At 43.6% G+C, this 23,416-nt stretch overlaps 1 protein-coding gene across 2 annotated transcripts in view; it reads left to right on the top strand.

The window, feature by feature from the left end:
- The first annotated feature begins 218 nt into the window (after nucleotides 1–218).
- The window catches only part of VTI1B (vesicle transport through interaction with t-SNAREs 1B), a 31,483-nt gene continuing 8,285 nt past the window's right edge, over nucleotides 219–23,416 (top strand). The window contains exons 1-3 of one of the 2 annotated variants that reach the window (XM_074997215.1): nucleotides 219–549; nucleotides 9,958–10,016; nucleotides 19,903–20,094. In XM_074997215.1, the coding sequence (XP_074853316.1) occupies nucleotides 276–549; nucleotides 9,958–10,016; nucleotides 19,903–20,094 (525 nt within the window). In that variant the 5' untranslated portion in view covers nucleotides 219–275. The remainder of the gene's footprint in view (nucleotides 550–9,957; nucleotides 10,017–19,902; nucleotides 20,095–23,416) is intronic. The other variant, XM_074997214.1, reaches the window with a different exon arrangement.

Below are 23,416 nucleotides of genomic sequence, written 5' to 3'. Positions count from 1 at the left end.
TGCGTGAGACTCTTCTGAAAGTCCCGTGACTCTCAGGGGAGCCTCCCCACAGCCGGACTACACTTCCCAACATGCAATGTGCGGCATGGAGTCTCGGGGCCTCCCTGCTGAGGTGCCAGCGAGAGTGCCTGATCCGTAGAACCGCGCTAGTCGCATTCGGGACCTGAGACTCAGAGCCCGAATGTGGCTCTCGCAAAGCGGAGGTGGGATGCTGCTGTGAACTTCCTGGCCGGAGGTCGTTGCCCGAGATGCTGAGTGATTTCTGATCAGGCCCTATGGGTCCCATCCTCCTGGGCGTGACGAGCGGCTGGAACGATGAGGTTCCGACCCGCGTCCCGGAAGTGCTTGTGAAGAGACGGCGAGGAGCCCGGGAGCCTAGGAACAGACGCGGGGGCCGGGAAAGGGCAGTCGCTGTTGTCTTCCCCTCCGCCATTATGGGGGGTCGGGGCTCCGGTTCATCCGAGCACTTCGAGCGGTTGCACGAGATCTTCCGGAGGCTGCACGCGGAGCTGCGGGGCACCCCGGAGAGGCTGCGGGGCAGCGCGGCCGGTGAGGGAGCGCGCGGGGCCATTATTACGTTGGGGGGGGGGGGGGGGAGCAGGAATTCCTCTGTCGCCTCCGCGTCTAGCGCGGGGACCGGAGCCCTTAGGTCTCAGGGACGTCGCCGGTGTCCGTGAATAGCCCAGAGCGGGGCCGGGTCGGGCCGGCGCGTTTGGGATCGCTCCCCTAGTGCTGGTTGTCACTGGACGGCCATAGAGCGCTCCTAGCTTTCAGCAGCGCACGGCAGGCAGCTGCTGTGGGAGCCCGCGCAGAGCCGCGACAGTCCAGCACCCCGCGGCGTCCAGAGCTTGACTTTTGAAGGCACCTCCCTTGACTACAGCCGCATCTGCATCCACTTCCCCGCCGCCCCTTCACGGCCATGCCCGGTCCCTCCCAGTCCTCTTGCTGGCGGAGTCGGGACTCTGATATCGTTAGTTTGTGGTGATCAGCGATGTTTTGAAAACGTGACTATCTGGTTAAAACTAGAAACGGTCGGTGTCAACTCAGCCTGGAGGTTCCAGGGACGCAGCTGTTCAACTTTCAGAACAGAAATCCTCTCTCTCTTTGTAAAGCAGGTGGGCCAATGCTGCGGTTTGGCTAGACCAAGAGATTGGTAATGGAGTAAGAGATTTCTGCCTCTAACCTTTCATCTACTGTAACAGCCAGAACTAATTAGTCCTCTTCCTGGTGTCCTTAGAAGAGGCCAAGAACTGAATGGGACATGTACATTGAAGTCTGACCCTTAAGATGGTCTTAACTAAATAGAAGAGATGCACTCATGGAGTGTTGAGGGGGAAACTTGGACAGTCAGTGCAAAGCATAGAACACTAGGACCGGAAGGGGCCTCGAGAGGCCATCGAGTCCTGTCCCCTGCCCTGACGGCAGGACCAACCACTATCTACACCATCCCTGATAGACATCTATCTAATCTGTTCTTAAATATTTCCAGTGAGGGAGATTCCACAACCTCCCTTGGCAACTTATTCCAGTACTTGACCACCTTGACAGTTAGGAACTTTTTCCTAATGTCCAACCTAAACTTCCCTTGCTGCAGTTTAAGTCCATTGCCTCTTGTTCTCTCCTCAGAGGCCAAGAAGAACAAGTTTTCTCCCTCCTCCTTATGACACCCTTTAAGATATCTGAAAACCGCTATTATGTCCCCCCCCCAAATCTTCTTTTTACCAAGCTAAACAAGCCCAATTCTTTCAGCCTTTCTTCATAAGTCATGTTCTCCAGACCTTTTATCATTCTAGTTGCTCTTCTCTGGACCTTCTCTAATTTCTCCACATCTTTCTTGAATTGGGGTGCCCAGAACTGGACACAATATTCCAGCTGAGGCCTAACCAGCGCAGAGTAGAGCGGTAGAATGATTTCTCGTGTCTTGTTCACAACACACCTGCTAATGCATCCCAGAATCATGTTTGCTTTTTTTGCAACAGCATCACACTGTTGACTCATATTTAACTTGTGATCTACTAGAACCCCTAGATCCCTTTCTGCTGTACTCCTTCCTAGACAGTCTTTTCCCATTCTGTAGGTGTGAAAGATTATTCCTTCCTAAGTGCAGCACCTTACATTTATCTTTATTAAACTTCATCCTGTTTACTTCAGACCATTTCTCCAATTTATCTAGATCATTCTGAATTATGATCCTATCCTCCAAGGTAGTTGCAACCCCTCCCAGCTTGGTATCATCTGCAAACTTAATAAGTGTACTTTCTATGCCAATATCCAAATCATTAATGAAGATATTGAACAGAACTGGTCCCAAAACAGACCCCTGCGGAACCCCACTTGTTATGCTTTTCCAGCAGGATTGAGCATCATTAACTACACCTCTCTGGGTACGATTAGCCAGCCAGTTATGCACCCACCTTATTGCAACCCCATTTAAGTTGGACTTGCCTAGTTTGTCAATAAGAATATTATGCAAGACCGTATCAAATGCTTTACTAAAGGCTAGGTATACCACATCCACTGCTTCTCCCTTATCTACGAGTCTTATTATCGTGTCAAAAAAAGCTATCAGGTTGGTTTGACATGATTTGTTTTTTACAAAACCATGCTGGCTGTTCCCTATCACTTGACTACCTTCCAAGTGCTTGCAGATGACTTCCTTAACTACCTGCTCCATTACCTTTCCTGGCACAGAAGTTAAGCTGACTGGCCTGTAATTTCCTGGGTGGTTCTTATTCCCCTTTTTGTAGATGGGCACTATATTTGCCCTCTTCCAGTCTTCTGGAATCTTTCCTATCTCCCATGACTTTCCAAAAATGAGAGCTAACGGCTCAGCTACCTCTTCTATTAGCTCCTTGAGGATTCTAGGATGCATTTCATCAGGCCCTGGTGACTTGCAGACATCTAATTTTTCCAAATGGTTTTTAACTTGTTCTTTTTTTATTTCAAAAACTAACTCTACCCCTTTTCCACCATCATTCACTATGTCAGGCATTCCTTCAGACTTCTCTGTGAAGACCGAAACAACGAACTCATTAAGCATCTCTGCCATTTCCGAGTTCCCCGTTACTGTTTCTCCCTCCTCACTGAGCAATGGCCCTACCCTGTCCTTGGCCTTCCTCTTGTTTCTAATACATTTGTAAAAGGCCTTCTTGTTACCCTTTATGCCTGTAGCTAGTTGGAGCTCATTTTGTGCCTTAGCCTTTCTAATTTTACTCCTGCATTCCTGTGTTATTTGCCTGTGTTCATTCTTTGTAATTTGTCCTAGTTTCCATTTTTTATAGGATTCCTTTTTTAGTTTGAGATCATGCAGGATCTCCTTGTTAAGCCAAGGCGGTCTTTGCCCATATTTACTATCTTTCCTACATAGGGGAATAGCTTGTTTTTGGGCCCTTAATAATGTCTCTTTGAAAAACTGCCAACTCTCCTCAGTTGTTTTTCCCCTCAGTTTTTCCTCCCATGCCTCCCATGGGATCTTACCTACCAGCTCTCTGAGTTTACCAAAATCTGCCTTCCTGAAATCCATCATCTCTATTTTGCTATTTTCCCTCCTACCAGTCCTTAGAATTGTGAATTCTATGATTTCATGATCACTTTCACCCAAGCAGCCTCCCACATTCAAATTCTCGACCAAGTCCTCCTTATTTGTTAAAATCAAATCCAGAACAGTTTCTCCCCTGGTGGCTTTTTCAACTTTTTGGAATAAAAAATTGTCTCCAATGTAGTCTAAGAACTTATTGGATAGTCTGTGCCCCGCTGTATTAGTGTCCCAGCATATATCTGGATAGTTAAAGTCCCCCATCACCACCAAATCATGGGCTCTGGATGATTTTGTTAGTTGTTTGAAAAAAGCAGCATCATCCACCTCTTCCACCTGGTTAGGTGGCCTGTAGTAGACTCCTAACAGGACATCACCCTTGTTTTTTACCCCTCTTAAACTAACCCACAGACTCTCAACACATCGATCTCCTATGTCCATCTCCACCTCAGTCCAAGTGTGTACATTTTTTTATAGATAAGGCAACACCTCCCCCCTTTTTTCCCTGTCTGTCTTTCCTAACCAGGCTGTAGCCTTCAATACCAACATTCCAATCATGTGTATTATCCCACCAAGTTTCTGTGATGCCAATGATATCATAGTTGTGTTTATTTATTAGCACTTCCAGTTCTTCCTGCTTATTACCCATACTTCTTGCATTGGTATATAGGCATCTTAGACGTTGATTTGAACTTTCCCCCCAGTTTTTTCCTGGCCCTCTTTTTACTCTGACATTGTTGCCCACGCTCCCTCCTACTTCCGACCCATCTCCCAGGTTTCCATGTTCTCCACTTACCTGCGGGCTTTGCTCCCCTGTCCCCGGCAAACCTAGTTTAAAGCCCTCCTCACCAGGTTAGCAAGTCTGTGTCCGAATATGGTCTTTCCCCTCCTCGAAAGGTGAACGCCATCTCTGCCTAGCAGTCCTTCCTGAAATAGCATCCCGTGGTCAAAGAAACCTAAGCCTTCCCGGCGACACCATCCACGCAGCCAGGCATTCACCTCTAGGATGCACCTGTCTCAGCATATTCTATTGATAAATAAAGTTCTTCTGTTTCTAAAGTTGTCGGGCGAGAACCAGTCACTAAGCTCTGAACTCCTGCTTAAAGCTCTAAACTCCTGTTTAGCGTGTCCCTGACTACAAAGCTCTCACATACCATTTGTGCTCTTTGAGTTAATTCTGTTCTCCTTTGCAGCTGTTGGTTGCTTATCTTGGAGACTGCACTGTGAGATGTAGGTTTTCAGTAGTTCTGGCTTTGCTATGTTTTGCTGGTTAGTTATTGCCAGTTTTGGTAGCTTCACTCTTGAGCATGCCTAACTAAAATCCCAAGCCTGTAAGCATTTATGCATGATTTTTCCTTTTGGGAAGTCCCATGAACATCACAGGACTTAAATTTGAGTAAGTACTTGTATACTTTGGGCCTTCAGTTTCAACACTAACAGAAGACATACGCTCTGTGTGGCACCAGAGCTTCACTCTTCTATGGAGAAAGTCTTGCTGCTAGGGATGAAAAAATCCTGTTTAATGAATTAACCAGTTAAACGCTATGTTTAATTGCTTAGACATTAAACAAGCAGTGAGCTGCAGCTTTCCTGCTCGTGGGGGCGCTGTGGATGGGTATGCTCCAGCACAGCTGGAGCATCCCCTTTCTGTAGTGCACCCTGGGTAAGCTACTGTGGGTTGGTGTGCTCCAGCCCAGGCAGAGCAGCCCTGTCAGTGACAGGAGGACTGTTCTAGCCCGGCTGAGCTGGAATGGCTCCCCCTCTTTGCCCCCCTTTCCTAGACCGCCAGAGACAGGGTCTGCTCCAGCCATATTGGAGTGCCCTCTACACTGACCAGGGGGCTTCTCCAGACCCGTTTAGGATGAGACTTACAGGTTAATCATTAAGAACACTAATTCTTGCTATTCGTTTAATGTTACTCTAGGTTGGGGGTCAGCAATCCACAACTCTGGAGCAGCATGCGGCTCTTTAAGGAGTCACTTGCAGCTCTGAACACTGCTGCCACTGACTCCTCTTGCAGCTATGGAGGCATCCGCCACTTAAACAGAACTTATTTGTTTAAAAATTCCATTTAAACAGCAGCAGCTCTGGAGCTGCTGAGCTGTCGGGTGGCAGGGCAGGGAGCCTGGAAGTGAAAGCCAGCTGAGCAGGGAGCTGCCTTAAGTGGGCAGAAATCAGCTGGCAGGAGAGCTGGGGAGGAGGCGTGGATGAGCCTGCCCTTGCTGGAGCCTTGCAGCCTGCCGAGGAGGAGGAGGAAGAGGAGGCAGTGGCAGCGGTGGTGGGGAGCAATGGGGGGAAGGCTGTGGCCATGGCAGAACTGTGCGCTGAGGTGAGTTAATCCTGGGTGTGGGGGGGGGGGAGGTTGGGGCTCAGAGGGATTAAGCCTGGGGGCAGGTGGGGAGATTGGGGCTCAGAGGGGCTAAACCTGGGTGTGGGATGGTGGGGGTAAAGCCTGGGAGCAGATTTGGGGGCTGAGGTGGGTAAAACCTGGAGGCAGGGGGTAACAACTTTCTAAATGGTACAGTATGTGTGTGTGTGTGTGTGTGTGTGTGTGTTGTTCTTAAATAAGGGTGATAAAAAGCACAGTTTCCCATTATTTATTAAGGACTGTCTCGTATTCACGTGCATTGCAGCTCTTGAAGGATTGATTTTGTAACTGAATTTGAAAAAATGGCTCTTCTTGCCATTTCAGGTGCAGACCCCTGCACTAGGTTTCCCTTCTGAAACTGTGGAATCTTGCTTAAAGATTGTTAGGCAGAAATCTAGTCAAATGAATTAATAAGGAGCAGTAATTTTTCTGCTGTGCTATCCTATTTTTAAATTATTTTCTCTTTCTTGTTGCTGTGGGACCACATAATCTACAGAATATTTCTAAATAAAACCCTGAATGTAAAGTAATACTGGCAAATAGCTTTTTTTCTCATTTTTTTCCTAGTTTTAGTAATGTTTGTAACAGTTACTGATAAGTAGGTAAAAATATTCCTTAATGGAAGAATCTCTCTGAAAGAGGAGGGTGACTTCTTAATTTATCTGGTGAATTCTCATTGTATTGGAGAAAAAAGGAAGTGACCTGACAAGGGGAATGTTAACAATATGAAGGAATCTCTTCACAATCAGGAAGCTCCCTTTCTTTCCAGAAGCCTGACAAAGAACTCTAGTCTGCTCACTTCTTTTCTTTGCCAGAAGAGCAATTAATGCAAAATAGGCCTTGTTCCATGGCACTTGTTGTTCATGTGATCATCAGGATTAATTATAGTAATTTACTTTACTTAATATATAACCATAAACTTCATAAAAACCTACCGGTTGTTTAGAGTACCATAGTTCATATGCTGAGTCTCAGGCTGCTGAGAACACAACACTCCAGTGTTTCACTGTCAGATGACTCGCCATTGAATACTGAATTTAAGGTCTGTGTTCTCCTCTTCAAAATCTCCATAAAATTGTTTGAAGAATTACCTCTTGTGTTATGATGACCTTCCAAAATGGCTATGTTCTGTTGGAACCAGTCTATTATCAACATAAAGAACGAAATATTTGTGGGGGGAGAGAGGGAGAAGAATGGATCTTGCTTGATATTAAAACAGACTTAGTTGCTTTCAACCCAGCCTTCCCTCCTGAATCCCCAGTGATCCCATCCTTAGCTGGCTTGGTGTATGTGAGGGTGAGAAATAACTTGTCATTTTACAGTGTTGGAAGGCACTCTGAGGGGAACAAAGAAGGAACCTAGATTGAACACTTTGCCACGTTCAGAAGTTGAACAAACCAGCGGCATCAACCTTGGGTTGATTTAGATGTTAATTGGACACAAATTATTCAAATTCTTTATTGCCAAAAGCCTGTTGGAGATGGCAGTGAGTAATAAAATGTTAAATGCGAAGCTCTAACTATATTTGGAAATAGCCTTGTACATAACTATTCAGTAACTTTTACAAAGAGGAAGGTTCTAATTTACACGCAGTTAAAAACACCAAAGGTGTGGGATCTTATCAGAAGTATTCTCTTGGATGTAAGCCCATGGTGCTTAGTATGTAATCCTTGCGATTAAGAGATGCTCTTCTTTTTTGTTAGCAATAAAGCAATGCCCTAGCGTGATACTAGGAAGCACAAGCTAAAGATACCTTTTGTGAAACTTATGAGGCTCAGGTAGGTCCTGATTGTTCATGGTCATTAACAATGCAATGACGCTTTTTTCAAAAACAGAAATTTTTACCCCTCAAAGTCCTGTTTGTATCAAATTGTATATTAACTCTACACTACTAGTCGGCTAATTTAGTCTACATATTGCTGTGCGGTTTTCTCCTGTGATCACCTTTCAGTCATGATATGACTGCATTTTGTTGTGTATGTGCCTTGATTCTCACGGCTTTGAAAAGGGTTTTGGAATGAGCATAATGAGGCATGTTAAAATTTAAACCCTGGTAATATGCATCCACCTAAAAGTAGAAGTCGGGTTGTTTAAGCAGCCAATAGTTTTCTCAAATACTTTGGGCAGTTTCTTGCATCATTGAAGGAGCAGCAGCGCCATGGAAGGTTCTTATGTTTTTCTCTGAGCTGCACTGTTCCAGAAATACTTTTAAACATATTTATATCTACACTGTTAGCTCCGTGTGACTTATGAGAGAGGTGTGACCAAAAGTACCCCTATGTTCAAATCCCACTTACTTTTGTAATAACCTTTGTACAAAATATGGCTTGTGTGGTATCGTGGGAAAATTAAGAACTTGCTGGTCAGTAATGTCATGGTAAAATATGAATTGCCCTTTACGAAGATGATAGCCCATTACAAACCAGACCCCAGCTTAGACAAAAGTTGTTAAACAGGTTTGTGGTAAACAAAGGACTGTATATTTACCTCAATTTACACAAAGTAGTGAACAAGGTCTTTCAGACAGCAGTGGAAGAGATGACTGGAAAAGACAGCAAACACAAGCAGTGGGAGAAAGATGCACCAGGTTCCATGGTGCCTATATCACAGTTGAATGAACTTTACTTTGGGGAGAGTATCTTACAGAAGAATCCATTTAAATTTTTTGATAGATTATAAAACAAGAGAACAGAGTTCCTTTGACCTAAGAAGTTCTCTATTAACCCTCAGCTCTCTTACCTAAGAGGACAAAGACACCAGCACCTTTAGACTTATGGGAAAGATCCTAACCAAGGAGCGGGTCAGTCACCATCTAGTTGGAAGACTGTGTGGCGATGTTTAGACTGCAGTCTTCTGTCTACAAAATTTCTGTCAGCAATTTTATTAACAGAGTGGACATACAGACTGCAGTTCTGGCAGTAGAGATCTGATGGTTGGGAGTCTTCCGCGGACATCCCTGTACACCTTGTTCCACAAGGAACAAGGCATGTCCTGGCAGAGGGGCTTTTTCAGACATTTGGCCCCATTTGGGTGGGCCAAATGTCGGATAAGCATCTCCTGACAGAACAGTTGGTAAAAGATACACAGAGGCATTGTGCAATTTGCGTATCTTTTGCTGACCCTTCTCGGCAATCTAGACATAGCTCTGTTTAAGATGATCTCTGTCACACAGGCTATGAATCCAAACTCACTAGTTGCTGGTTTTCACTTTTATTTGCTGGCAGCTATTTCTGACTTTCTCTGGCATTTGATTTCACTTAAAATCCTATGTACTTTTACTGCATTGAGGAATCTATTGTCACAGTACCTGGAAAGGACCATGAAGTTGGCACTGACAGCTATTGGTATGGGTCATACTGTGATTAGAGTAATTGCCTTTTGCAGTATTTGAGATTATAACTTGTCTTTATTAGCTGACAACTCAAGTCAGTGTCAAAAGCCTTATAATTCAAACATGGTATTGTGATGTAATTTCGCTTTTGGCTGAAAGGGAACTAGAAATCAGACAATTTACAGAAATAAACGGAACTATTTTAAAGACTTTGACATTTACTTAAACTTCTGTCTTCTGGAAAATAGTCACAAAGCTGTAGTCATGTTAGTGTGTATCTTCACAAAACAAAAAAGCCATCCTGTAGCACTTTTAAAGACTAACCAAATACTTTATTAGGTGATGAGCTTTCCCAGGGAAGACCCACTACTTCTTCAGATCTGGAAAGTTTTCAGCTGAGAGGACTAAGGGGATTTTGAGATGTGTGGGGTCCTTTCAGAAAGGACCCTAGTGTGGCCATGCCAAGCCAGGTGTATTCGAAAGCGGCGCTTTTGAAGCTCCACGGCCGGAAGCATGCGAATGCTAATGAGGCGCTGAATATTCAGTTCAGCACCTCATTCGTATTTTTTCGATTTGGCCGTTAGCATGGCCATTTTGAAGGTTTGGCCAAGTGTGACCACAGCCTTTCTGTTAATTTAGTCTGGTGTTCTCTTTCTATACTGTCTTCAGTTCTGTTTTAATTTCCTTGAAACATATTTGATGTTTTTCCATTTCCTTTTTCAGAAGAGAAGAAGAAACTAATTCGAGAATATGATGAGAAACAAAGGGAGGCGAATGAAACGGTAAGAATTTGGGTGGAATTGTGATATTGGGGAGAAGTGCTTGCTAAAGCCCAAATGGCATGGCAGCATATGCTTATTTCCCTTTCTCCTTAGAAATCAGTCGCATGATGGGGTTAGTGTGGAGGGCACATCTTCTGTTTTTTAGCTGACACATCTGAGGAATAGTCCAAGATTGAGGAATTGTTAGTGGAGGTTTTGGAACAAATTGATAAACTTAATTAAGTCACTGGGGACCAGATGACATTCACGCAAGAGTTCTAAAGAACTCAGATGTGAAATTGTGGAACTATTAACTGTGGTTTGTAATTTACCCTTTAAATCAGCTTCTGTACCTATTGAGTGGAAGATAGCTAATGTGACTCAAGTATTTTAAAAGGGTTCTAGAGGTGATCCTGGCAGTTACAGACCAGTAAGTCTAACATCAGCACCAGGCAAATTAATTGAAACTATAGTACAAAATAAAATTGTCAGATGCGTAGACTAACGTAATTTGCTGCGGAAAAGTCAACTTGGTGTCTGTAGAGGGAAATCATACCTTACTAATCTACTGGGGTTCTTTGAGGTGGTCTATAAGCATGTGGACAAGGGGTATCCAGTGGATATAGTGTACTTAAATTTCCAGAAAGCTTTTGATAAGGTCCATCACCAAAGGCTCTTACTTAAAATAAGTTGTCCTGGGATAAGAGGGGAAGGTCCTTTCATGGCTTGAAAACTGGTCAAAAGACAGGAGAAACAGGATAGGAATAAATGGTAAATTTTCAGAATTGAGAGAGGTAACTAGAGGTGTCCCCCAAGGGTCTGTACTGGGACCAACCCTATTCAACCTTATTTATAAGTGATCTGGAAAAAGGGGTCAACAGTGAGGTGGCAAAATTTGCCGTTGATGCTAAACTGTTCAAAATAGTTAAGATCAAGGACTGTGAAGAGCCTCAAAAAGATCTCACAAAACTAAAGCTGAGTCTACACTTGCATTCCTCTTTCAAAAGAGACATGCAAATGAAGAAATGCAAATAAGGCATTGATTTACATATCTGTCGCCTCATTTGCATAATCTTGTTTTAAAAGAGCTGCTTTCGAAAGAGAGAAAAACCAGTGTAGATGGAGCTCTTTTGAAAGTAAACCCAATCTTTGAAATAATCCTTCTTCCTATTTTGTATAGATATATTGGCAATGGAAAAAGGTTTAGAAAAGGGCAACAACATGATTAGAGGGTTTGGAACAGGTGCCATATGAAGAAAGATTAAAAAGACTGGGACTTATCAGATTAGAAAAAAGGACACTAAATGTGGATATGATAGAAGTATATAAAATCTTGACTGTAGTGGAAAAAGTGAATAAGGAGAAGTGGTTTACTTTGTTCCATAACAAAAGAACTAGGGGTCACCAAATGAAATTAATGGGCAGCAGGTTTAAAACTAGAAAGGCAGGTTTTTCTTCACCTGGTACATAGTAGGTCTGTAGAACTCCTTGTCAGAGGAGGTTTTGAAGACCAAGACTTCAACAGGGTTCAAAAAAGAACTAAATACATTTATGGAGTTTAGGTCCATCAATGGGTACTAGCTAGGATTGGTAGGAATGGTGTCCTTGGCCTCCGTTTGTCAGAGGTTGGAAATGGATGTCAGGAGAGGGATTGCTTTCATGATTACCTGTTCTGACCGCTCCCTCTGGGGCGTCAAGCACTGGCCTCTGTTGGAAGAAAGGATATTGGGCTAGATGGACCTTTCGTCTGACCCAGTGTGGCCATTCTTATCTACCTGTATAGGTGAACATGGTTCCATTCTCCAAGATTGTCAAATCTGCACTCTTTACTAGCACTAAACTCAAATGCCACCTCACAATTACCAAGCGAAACAAAGTGCTGCAGGTACAATCAGAATTCTTAGAACTCTTGATCTTACTGAGAAGGCGGGGGGCAGGGGAGAGGGGTATGGTGGGGGCAACCCAAAAAGAGAAGTGTAAAGCAGGAATTCACCATCTTCGATTTTAGTCATAGTATCCAAGAATCACTTGAATATAGCAGTCTAAACCCCTCCTCTTACAGGGTTTGTACAGTTGTCTCCATGTTATAGATCCTGGGCATTCTCCTTGTGTTCTATCCTAAACCTGTTGTCAGCAGAGCAGTAAAAATAAAAGTTGGTTACTTGGAATTGGAATTCTTTGAGATGACACTGCAGAGTCACACTTCTGGTTTTGTGCTGGCTGGTGACACCCCACATTTGAATATGTGTGTGCCCTGCTCCACTCCTGCACTGAGCATTTCTAAAAGCTAAGACTGCAGTTCTCCCAATGATTATTTTTGGTGGCCTCAGGGTGGTGTGAGGTGGAGTGGCCTCTCTCTCTAGGCTTGAGAGCAAGGGACCTCTATCTTTCCCCTGGTGGGTGGAGTGAATCTAATTCCATCCCCCATACCAGGGCAGGGCTGGAAGTATAAACGGAAGGCCCTGCTCAGTGGGGCTGCACCAGAGAAGGAGATGGGCATATTTTCTAGGTAGCAGAGCCTTCTGCAGGAACCTGGACCACCACCTGAGCAGACCAGTATCCTACTGCCTAAAGAGACAAAAAAGCCCTGAGGAGTGGCTGAAATGCCCACCCTCCAACTGCAAGACTGTAAGAGAGAACCCCAGCTTGATGGATGAGTTGGTGTCCGTCTGTTCATGTTCACAAAGGAGATATATTTCTGCATTTTCCTCTTCAGAAACTGTCAGGCACAACTGATATAATTGCCTGCAGATTGATGTGGTAGAATTGGGTCCAAGGATTGCCCACACATCAAATCTTCACCAGATAAGACATTGTCTTTCCATGCGTAAGAAGGGTGATTGAAGTATTCCTGTGGCGGAATCCCATAGGGCTGTGGAACCCCAGACTGCCAGTCCCTCCAGTAGTTAGGATCTGGAAATATACCCATAAGAGAAGCAATTGAGTGAGGGCACTCAGGCTGAGAAGTCATGAAAAAACAAGTCTCTTAATTCTTCTTTCTAAATGAGAATCGGACCTCTGAACCAGTATGTCTTTTATGTGAGACAACAAGGGATCTGGAGGAGGTTGAGGAATAAAAGATGAGAAAAATCTATGTGGTAACCCTGCAGAAGTCTTAAGAGAAGGTATGGATGGATCTGGAAATACATTAATTTGTGTTCTTTACCCAAGAAGAGGAAGCAGAGTGCAGAATTTGTGAATCCTGTTTGCCATAGGTCCATAACTTAAGTGTAATGCCCGGAATGTACGCATCAGCTACTACAGGAAAAAAAATGTCTTTGGATTCAAGTGCAGTCCCAGAACAGGGGTAGAGGAAGGAGCCAGTCCCAGCAACCTGAAGAGTACAAAATCAGGAGATCTACTTCAAAGTCAGAACTGGAACTGACTTTAAGTTTAAGGGTTGGAAGCCATGTCAGAATCAGTAAGTGTGGTGCATAGGGTCTGGCATCACTAAAAATGTCTGTCTTTTCTCTGGCCATCCTTTTTGGAACTAATGCAGCTGAAGGTCATGACATGACTCTAATTTCCTTGGAAGGCAGCTGACCTTTTCCTGCCAAGGGTGCCTTTAAGTTTCAGTAGTTGGTTTCAGATTTATCTATCTGTTAAAATCACATCATCTTGGGACTTGTACACAGTTTAGGGTTGCTGGAGGAAGCCAGAATGGTAGAACCTGGTGTAGTAAATTTCTGATCTGAGGACAATCTGAAATGAGGGTTTACTTGCAAGAGCTGCTTTAAGCAGAATCAGCTGTAGTTTTCTTAGTCTTCTAGAAATTCATCCAAAGCTCCTTATCTTTAAACACAGATAGGATAATTTCATGTGGCTTGGTTATTTCTGTGTGGTCTTTCTGTTTACTTCCTCTCTTCATTAACATTTGACTTCCTATATAAATGTGTTAGTTTTACAAAGTTTAATTTATATGCTGAAAGAGAGACTTGTATCTAAGTTCCTTATCTATAGGAGTTAGTCTAAGGTATGACACCTTTTAATGACCTGCTTAAGAACATAATTTTCTGGTGCAGACTTAACTCCTTACACAAAATGTGCATATACAATGAGGCTGATGACCAGTCACATTGGCTTCCGCTTGAGATCTCACACAAGATTCTTTGAATAGTAACAGAGAGAGCTATCTCTCTGTTATTATTCAACAAGCAAGGCGCTATATTCAGCTGTTTGGAACGGAGATCCATCAAATACGTGAAAAAACTCATCGAGATCCACACAGACATCATCTTTCTCTCTAAATGCAAGAAAATGGACATTGTACCCAAGGGACTGACAGTGAAAAATCCATTACAGTCAACATACTACACTGACTATGGTGAGAGTGTATGCTGCACACTCTCTAAGAAACTGAGGAACCACTTGATCAAAATCCTTTCCAATAAACAAAAAAAACCTAAAAATCATTAAAGACCTACAACCCATCCTTAATCAGGATGCAACACTCCAGAAGGCCCGAGGTGACAGGCCTGTTGTCTCCTACAGACAACTCCCCAACCTTATGAGGATTCTCACCAGCAACCGCAGACTATACCACAATAATACTAATCCTGGAACTTTTCCTTGCAACAAGCCCCATTGCCAGCTTCGTCCACATATCTATTCTGGAGATACCATCACTGGACCTAACCATGTTATTCGCAGAATCATGGGCACAGTCTTGTTCCTTTGCCAACATCATATATGCCATCATGTGCCAACAATGCCCACATACTTCATATGTAGGGCAAATGGGTAACAATCTTCAACAAAGAATGAATGGATACACAACAGATATCAGAAAGGTCTTAACTCACAAGCCTGTCAGCCAGCACTTTAATGGCGTGGGCCATTCTGTTAATGACTTGAAAGTTTCTGTTTTTACTGAAAGGGAACTTCAAGAATCTTTAGCTTTTTTTGACACGATAACGAGACTCGTAGATAAGGGAGAAGCAGTGGATGTGGTATACCTAGACTTTAGTAAAGCATTTGATACGGTCTCGCATAATATTCTTATCGACAAACTAGGCAAGCCCAACTTAAATGGGGTTGCAATAAGGTGGGTGCATAACTGGCTGGCTAATCGTACCCAGCGAGGTGTAGTTAATGGTGCTCAATCCTGCTGGAAAAGCATAACAAGTGGGGTTCCGCAGGGGTCTGTTTTGGGACCAGTTCTGTTCAATATCTTCATTAACGATTTGGATATTGGCATAGAAAGTACGCTTATTAAGTTTGCAGATGATACCAAGCTGGGAGGGGTTGCAACTACCTTGGAGGATAGGATCATAATTCAGAATGATCTAGATAAATTGGAGAAATGGTCTGAAGTAAACAGGATGAAGTTTAATAAAGATAAATGTAAGGTGCTGCACTTAGGAAGGAATAATCTTTCACACCTACAGAATGGGAAAAGACTGTCTAGGAAGGAGTACAGCAGAAAGGGATCTAGGGGTTCTAGTAGATCACAAGTTAAATATGAGTCAACAGTGTGATGCTGTTGCAAAAAAAGCAAACATGATTCTGGGATGCATTAGCAGGTGTGTTGTGAACAAGACACAGGAAATCATTCTACCGCTCCACTCTGCGCTGGTTAGGCCTCAGCTGGAATATTGTGTCCAGTTCTGGGCACCCCAGTTCAAGAAAGATGTGGAGAAATTAGAGAAGGTCCAGAGAAGAGCAACTAGAATGATAAAAGGTCTGGAGAACATGACTTATGAAGAAAGGCTGAAAGAATTGGGCTTGTTTAGCTTGGAAAAAAGAAGATTGAGGGGCGACATGATAGTGGTTTTCAGATATCTTAAAGGGTGTCATAAGGAGGAGGGAGAAAACTTGTTGTTCTTGGCCTCTGAGCAGAGAACAAGAGGCAATGGACTTAAGCTGCAGCAAGGGAAGTTTAGGTTGGACATTAGGAAAAAGTTCCTAACTGTCAGGGTGGTCAAATACTGGAATAAGTTGCCAAGGGAGGTTGTGGAATCTCCTTCGCTGGAGATATTTAAGAACAGATTAGATAGATGTCTATCAGGGATGGTGTGTAGATAGTGGTTGGTCCTGCTGTCGGGGCAGGGGACTGGACTCGATGGCCTCTCGAGGCCCCTTCCAGTCCTAGTGTTCTATGATTCTATGAAGAATCGCCTGCAAAGAGAGAGTGCTGATCTCTCTCTTATATTCAAATTTGACACATTAACACATGGTTTGAACTGGGATGCCAGTTACCTCGGCCATTATATGGACTCTTCGTTTTATCTGGCTCTTGACTCCGCCCCACTCCTACCACCCCTCTTCTCTTCTGATTTGCCCATCTTCATTAAAATCTTTTTGATTTGTCCACCTTGATAACTGTTTTTGGTTCTCTGTGCTTTAAATATTGAGTCTGTTCTGGAATGGCTATGGTCTGAAGAAGTGGGTCTATCCCAGGAAAGCTCACCTAATAAATTATTTTGTTAGTCTTTAAAGTGCTACTGGATTGCTTTTTTGTTTCGATAAGATTCTTTGATGAATTAGAATGCACATACCAGAGTTCAGAGACTCTTGTGACCAGTGCCTTTTTTTTCCCTTAAGAAAAAGAGGAGCTAATAGCCAGCCAGCTCCCTGGCCTCCACCCACAGGCAATCCCATAGTTGGGGCTGCTGAGGTGCCAGAACTCAGTACCAGAAAGTACCGACACGAAAATGTGCTACCTGGAACACCTCTGCATCCCCCTTTTAAACTGACCTGGAGGCTCTTGGGTTACAGTTTGACAACCATGTTCAGTATCTGAAGGGCCTGAGGGAAGGCTGCTTTCCTTCTGGATGTTCTGTTTTCCAGAGTTCACACCCGAAGCACATGAGAAGAGGCAGAAAAACACTTAGTACCCTGCATCTAGGTAGCATTAAACGGATGGCTTATTTGTGTTTATGAAAGTGGGATCTCAGCCAGCCTTGGTTGAAAATACTGCAGAGGATTTTAGGTGAAGTAAAAGTGTTTATATGGGAGGATAGCCCATTAAGTTTAGTCTCTAGAAGGCAAGTTATGGTTTTGTTTTCTGTGTCACTTGCTTCTGATGTTCCTTCTTACTGTTAGTTGACTCTTTGGTAACAAATGTATTCTTGTTTTCACTAAATATATCTAAGTGCAGTGATACTAAGCAAAGTGTTCATTCTGAGTTAAAACTTACAAGTTGCTTTGTACCGGCTCAGATTGCCAATTAGGCATATACCTAGGGACATCTAAGAGTTCAAAGTGTGGGGAGCTGGGGTGGGGATTATATACCAAACCTGAAGGACAAACGTTGGTATAAGGGCTGCGGGCACTGAAGGTACTATGCCTAAGTGTGTGTAAGGGCACCAAAATCTGACCTTGGTAACAGAACCTGGTAACAAGTACCCAGGGGATGGGGGATGCTCTAAGAACCCATGGGGCATGAAGATTTTGGGGTGCGCCCCATCACTACCTACAGAGAGAAAGCAAAGTGCATGGAGGCCTCGAAGGTAGTGCTTGAACTATTGGTTTCAGACAGCTTTGCTCCACAACCCCAGGTACTGCAGCCAGCATCACACTGTCTCCAGGAAGACAGCTGGGCACAAGCAGACTCTTAAATCCTGGCTTTCTTTTTCTTCAGTTCAGCTGTGCCATAGAACCGAATCTTACCAGATATACTAACCCAGCTAAACTTAGTGCTATATTAAAAACTAGTCTATGCTTAACTATATAAAGATGGATTGAAGTGGTTCAGTCATTTCAGTGTGGTGCACAGGTGGAGGGAACTGAGTCAGCGAGGACACTGTATCCCCTGTGGAGCCTTACACTCAGAACATTTGGAATGTCTGAAGGGAGATGCAGAAGGGCACATACTCTAATGGACACTGCTTGGAGAAGGTTCCAGCTTTAGGCAGCACTGGGTGGCACAATACCCATATGTATGAATGTGCAGAGCCTCCGTGAGAAGAGTATTTAGATGCAGGATTGTTGGGGCAACAGAAGATGTAAAGCGATGCAAAGCTGTTCCTCTTTTCTCTTTCTTTAAGCTGTGGTTCTGTAGGAGGGATGGGCAATAATTTTTTTTTGGGTCGGGAGGGGCACTGCAAGGTTTTGGAAAGTGGTCCAGGGAGACGGTGCGGGGTCTGGGATGGAGGTTGGGTGTAGTAGGGAACTTGGGATAGGGGATACAAGTGCAGGAGAGAGCAGGGCTCTGAGAAGGAATTTGGGTGAAGGAGGGAGTTGTGACCTGGGGCAGGGTATTGAGGTGCAGGATCTGGGAGTGGGTATGGGCTTAGGAGAGGATTCTGGCCTGGGGGAGGAGTGTAGGAGTGGTTGCAGGGTCTGGGAGGGAGTTGGGGTGCAGTGCCAGAAGTAGGAAGACTGGATTAAATGTCCTGGTGAGTTGGATTCGGCCCATGGGCCATATGTTGCCTGCTCTATAGGCGTTAAATTTCTTCTGTTCCATAAATACGTAACATAGTAATCCCTCAATTTACACTGGGGTTGCCATGTCTTGAGAGCTTTAAATCAAGACTGAATGATTTTCTGGAAGAGATGCTTTAGCCAGACACAAGTTATTGGGTTCTATATTGGGTAACTGGGTGAAATGGCATGTGATGTACCTGAGGAGAGATGCGATTTAATGGTCCTTTCTGGGCTTAAACTATGCATCTTGCAGTGGTTACCTTTCTTTCCTGATCCATCAAAGGGTTATTAGTGTAGATATCTATACACAATGACATATGTATGCTCCCCACTCAGGGTTCAAGAGAGACCTGGACAAAAATTTGTGATGAAGCTCTTTGTTTGACCAGAAATGAGATTTTTGTTGTTGTTTTTTATTTGCACAACATTCCAGAAAACTTCTGGGTGAACTGCTTTTTAAAAAACTGTTTGGAATTGCCAGTGAACTGAAAAATCAGTTATTCAACCAGCTTTAATGACAAGTCCTCTTCAGAAGTATTCCTGAGTCTGAGTTCAGGTCAGGAAGTTTGGTTGAGGCCTATCTCTGCTTGTGTAGATGTCATGGGAAAGTTGGCACCAACTTAAAACTGTTTAAACATGTGAAAAGAGACAAAGTACAACTATTAAAATGCTCGATTGAAAATCAACCCTTTAATTTTGATTTTCATCTCTCTTGTTGAAGAACCCAATCCATGTCTTGTACCACAGTACAACCATGTGTACACTAGTATCTTGCTCTGTTATGTTCCCTATAGTCTTTTCTAGGCATGTGTAGATTTTTCTATCCATGTATGGAATAATTTTTTTCCACATGCACCGCGGTATGCGCTAATGTGCACCACCAGTAAAAACACAAAACCTAGCCATGGGCGCTCTGCTATTCAGTTGGGCAGCATTTGAATTTCTATTGACCAGCTGCATGAGTGCATAGCTTACAGGGAACACTGGTGAAGGACAATGCAAATCAAATTATGGTAAGGTAATGGTGACAGGATTACCCTGACAAATATGTCTCATTCCCTATTTTCACAGAAAGAAGTGAAATTGTAAATTTGAGAGTTTAATTTAGATAATGTTCTTGGTGATGATGTTACAAAACTGTTGGGACTTGTCTTAAAGTTTGGACTCCTCCCTTTTAAAAAAAAAAAAATGTGGGGGGGAGAGGCTGTTACACACAGTATGATCCCTATGTTGTGGTTTAGACTAAATGACCCTGTGGAATCATGAAGTCTGGTTGCCCTGTATGTTTAAGTGAAGGTGTGATTGATGTAGAGTCCTGGCCTATTATGCAGTACTCCATTTTGAGCCAAGCGGTTGCTGGACTTGTGTGCTATGCCTCTGTATTAATGAGGGCAGCTACAATGTCCTCCCTCACAAAATAGGTTCATCCCCTGACCTCCTGTGAAGTTGCAAGTATAGCTTGGAGTTGGGCATAGTTTGAGTATCTTCTGTGTCAGCAGAATGAATGTGGTGCTTTTGTAACTATTTTTTCTCGTCAAAGCTGGGAGAGATGGAAGAAGAACTGAAATATGCCCCAGTGTCCTTCCGCAACCAAATGATGAACAGGATCCGGGCCTACAAAAGAGACCTTGCCATGTTCCAGAGAGAAATGAAAAGCACAGATTTGGGGTTGGGCCCTGGAAGTCGGGGGGACACAAAATTTGGAGTCTATGCCATGGAAAATGAGCAGCAAGTGAGTAGTCAAACTGATAGTTACCATATTTTAAAGGCTCAGCATTGTTACAAAGTGACTTCAGCTGTCCCTAGCTGTGTTACTCTTAGGGCTTGTCTATACTACCACCTTCCTTTGAAGGAAGGATGGTAATTAGGGTGTTGGGAGTTTACTAACGAAGTGCTGCCATTGAGGAGTAAGGGGACTTTGATGTACCAGCGGGTGAGCCGCAGTTAGATGCGTGCTGGTACTTTGAAATTTAAAACTTTGAAGTTGCTGTGGGGAGCAATTTGCTTATCATTAGTAAACCCCCAACACCCTAATTACCATCCTGCCTTCGAAGGAAGGTGGTAGTGTAGACAAGCCCTTAGTGTTCTTGTCTCACCCACCTTAGTTTCTGAGCTCATATAATTTATCTGTAAATCTACTCTGTGTGATGGGAGTTGCATAATAGGGAATATTTCTCACAAGAGAAAAATGGTACCTGGAGGTTCTTGATTAAAGTGGGTAAATTCAAAATGACTTGCTTTTTGATTCTTAAATAGCAGTTGGTTCAAGATTTTTTTAAAAAAATTCTAATTATAGAATTTCATTTAAACATCCTGAAATACTTTTTTTTTTTTTAAACGTCTCTTACAACACAGAAAACACAACTGTAGTAGTGCAGGAAAAAAAAATTAAATGACCAATTTCATTTCACTGTCCAAGGTGAGTGATGTGCGTATATGAATTTAAATGCACCATGTAGGATCAATGATAAAACTAGCTTTTAAAAATACACTTAAATAGTCCAGGTACGTGTAAGAAACAATCTAAGTAGCATATTGATCAATCCACTCAAAACTGCAGGTAGGGACACTCCAACCTGGATGGAGCATCCCTGAGCTGTGGTGGGGGGGCCACTCCAGCCTGGCTGGGCTAGAGCAGTCTACTTAGGTGAAGGGATGGCTGCAGGCAGACTGCTGCAGACAGGGACTGCACTGGAGTCCCTCCCCGCTGGAGAAACCACGTACCCCTGGTGGGCAGTGGGCTGCTGTAGCCCCTACCGGTTTACCATGATCAATAAGCCTCATCTATTTAGGGTGTAGTTAACCAGTTAGTTAGATCCCTACTTTAGACAGTTAAGGCTACATCCCTACTGTAGACAGTTAAAGTAATATATGACTGAACTATAGAGATTGAAATCCTCTTTAGTCTTTACAGCTCTGAGGCACTGTGGGGGAGACTTGTGCTGTCCATCCTGCACTTAGCCTGTGGTTGGATTGTTTTAGTCTTCAAGAATACCTTTCACCAGATCAGAAGCTAGGAGACTTTGAAGACTGAGGCATTACCCTTGATTTCTCTGGATATTGCATCTCATGAGTCATTTGTTGACTCTCTTATGCTACCTGACTATGGGTTGGTAGATTAAACCTTGCAAAAGACTTTAGGAAAATAATCTGTTGTGCTTCAAGGTCAGTGACTGGCTCATTCTGACCAGGGCTACTTATTTGCATGTCAAGAGGATCTTGGTGGCTTAGGCATTCCATCTGCCGCTGCCTGTTCCCATGTAATCCTCTGATTGTGTGACCTCATAAAAATCTCCACAGCAACCAATTGTGAATGCTGCTGATAAAAGAATGACTTCAGGTAAGGATAAAAGGAAGCAGATAAAAACAAGGTTCCTATTTTTAAATATCCCTTAGTGGCAGGGGGAAGTGAGATGAAGGAAAGGAAATGTGACATTTATTCCTAACCAGAATCTTTTAAAAACATTTCTCATGTAGCACTGGTAGCTCTGATTGATCTTTCACTTGTGACTTGTTTTTCATGTCTTTGCTAGGTTTAACATGATCCTTTAATCCCTATGTTGACTGTAGTTTTGTAGTGTCAAACAAGGGTTTGCCTACACCAGGCCTCTTTCTGTTTAACAACAGCTTGTTGTTTCTTGGCTTGTTGGAGCAGATCTTTGTCCCTAAATTTGTGGAAGTGATGGGACAGAGTAAATCGTAGCTTTTCTTGCTCCCAGAATAGTTTTTGTAAAGAGAATGCATTTGCTGTCTTGTAGGAGCTCTTCTGGAGAACCCTTAGTCCCAGTTTTTCCATTTACTGGAGATTTTTTTCCAGATCCTTCTAGTTTGTGGCAATATGCAGTGACCCTGTATTATTACAACAGACACAGATGTAGTCAAGAAGAGAGTCCTGAATTTTCTGTTCCAGTCCCAATCGACTGATTTTTTTTTTTTTTTTTGAGGCTATCCTTGATTGAGGGAGTGGGACACAATTGAATTTGAGAAGGGAAAAGCAAATGAACCAAAATTTGGAACCACATCTCATGCTCCATATTTCAAACTCTTGCAGTGACTTATTTGAATTTATGGATGTGGTAATAAAGGATGTAAATGCAGAAATCTGTTTTTTAAATAAGTTAAGAGCCAGAGAAGAGTTGGGCTATATTTACACTGAATAAGGAAGATTGATGCTTAGTTTGATCTTCCAGCGTGAAACAGCATGTTCTCGGGTCAGTGTTGACCCTGGAACTCCTCATGAGCCACAAGGATTAAGGAAGGTCAACAGTAGGAGTGGTGCCGTTGACCTTCTGCTGTGAAGACAGACATGTAAGTCAATAGTTGGAAAGTCGATTTTTGGTACACAATTAGTGTACCAAAAATTGCGTAGCTGCTCTAGACCTTCTGGGTGAGCGTAGACATAACCTGAGTTGTCTTTCCTTCTCCTTTTGCTGTAGTTTGCTATACACTCATCCTTTGTTAATCCAGTACTTTATTTACAAATACTCGCTTAAATGAGGGACACATACTTACCTTTTGTTCACTGGACGAGTGAACTCCGCCCCCCCAGTAATACGAGCCTTATACTCCCTCCCTGAGGCTCCAACCCGCCACAGCCTGACCCCTGCCGACCCTGCACGCCTGAACTGCGGCAAATTAAACACCTGTGCCAGCCCTACACACCTAAACTGCGGCAACTTAACACACACACACAACCCCCCACCCCCCCGTGCTGGCCCACACACCCAAACCGCCGCAGCCTAACCACACACACCCCCACCAGCCCCGTGCACCTAAACCGTCACAGCATTAACCCCATTGCTGGCCTCACAGACCCTACCTGCAGCAGCCTGAACTCTGGCCGCCCCCCACTCAACCCACCACTGTGTTTTAATCCTCCCACTCGTCCCCAAACTGCTCCCAACCTTTTAACTCCCCACAACCCCAGGTTCACTTACCTTTCAAAAGCAGTGCCACCTGCTGCCACTCTGGGCACTTGGAACCAATCAGAGACTTACACATGTATTTTAATAGGAATTCAGCATCCCTCTTGTGAGTTTTCGCCTACAAGCAAA

Source organism: Carettochelys insculpta, chromosome 6 (assembly GCF_033958435.1).
Source record: "Carettochelys insculpta isolate YL-2023 chromosome 6, ASM3395843v1, whole genome shotgun sequence".
In the NCBI taxonomy this organism is placed as follows: Eukaryota; Metazoa; Chordata; order Testudines; family Carettochelyidae; genus Carettochelys; species Carettochelys insculpta.
This window is presented reverse-complemented; position numbering and strand designations above follow the sequence as displayed.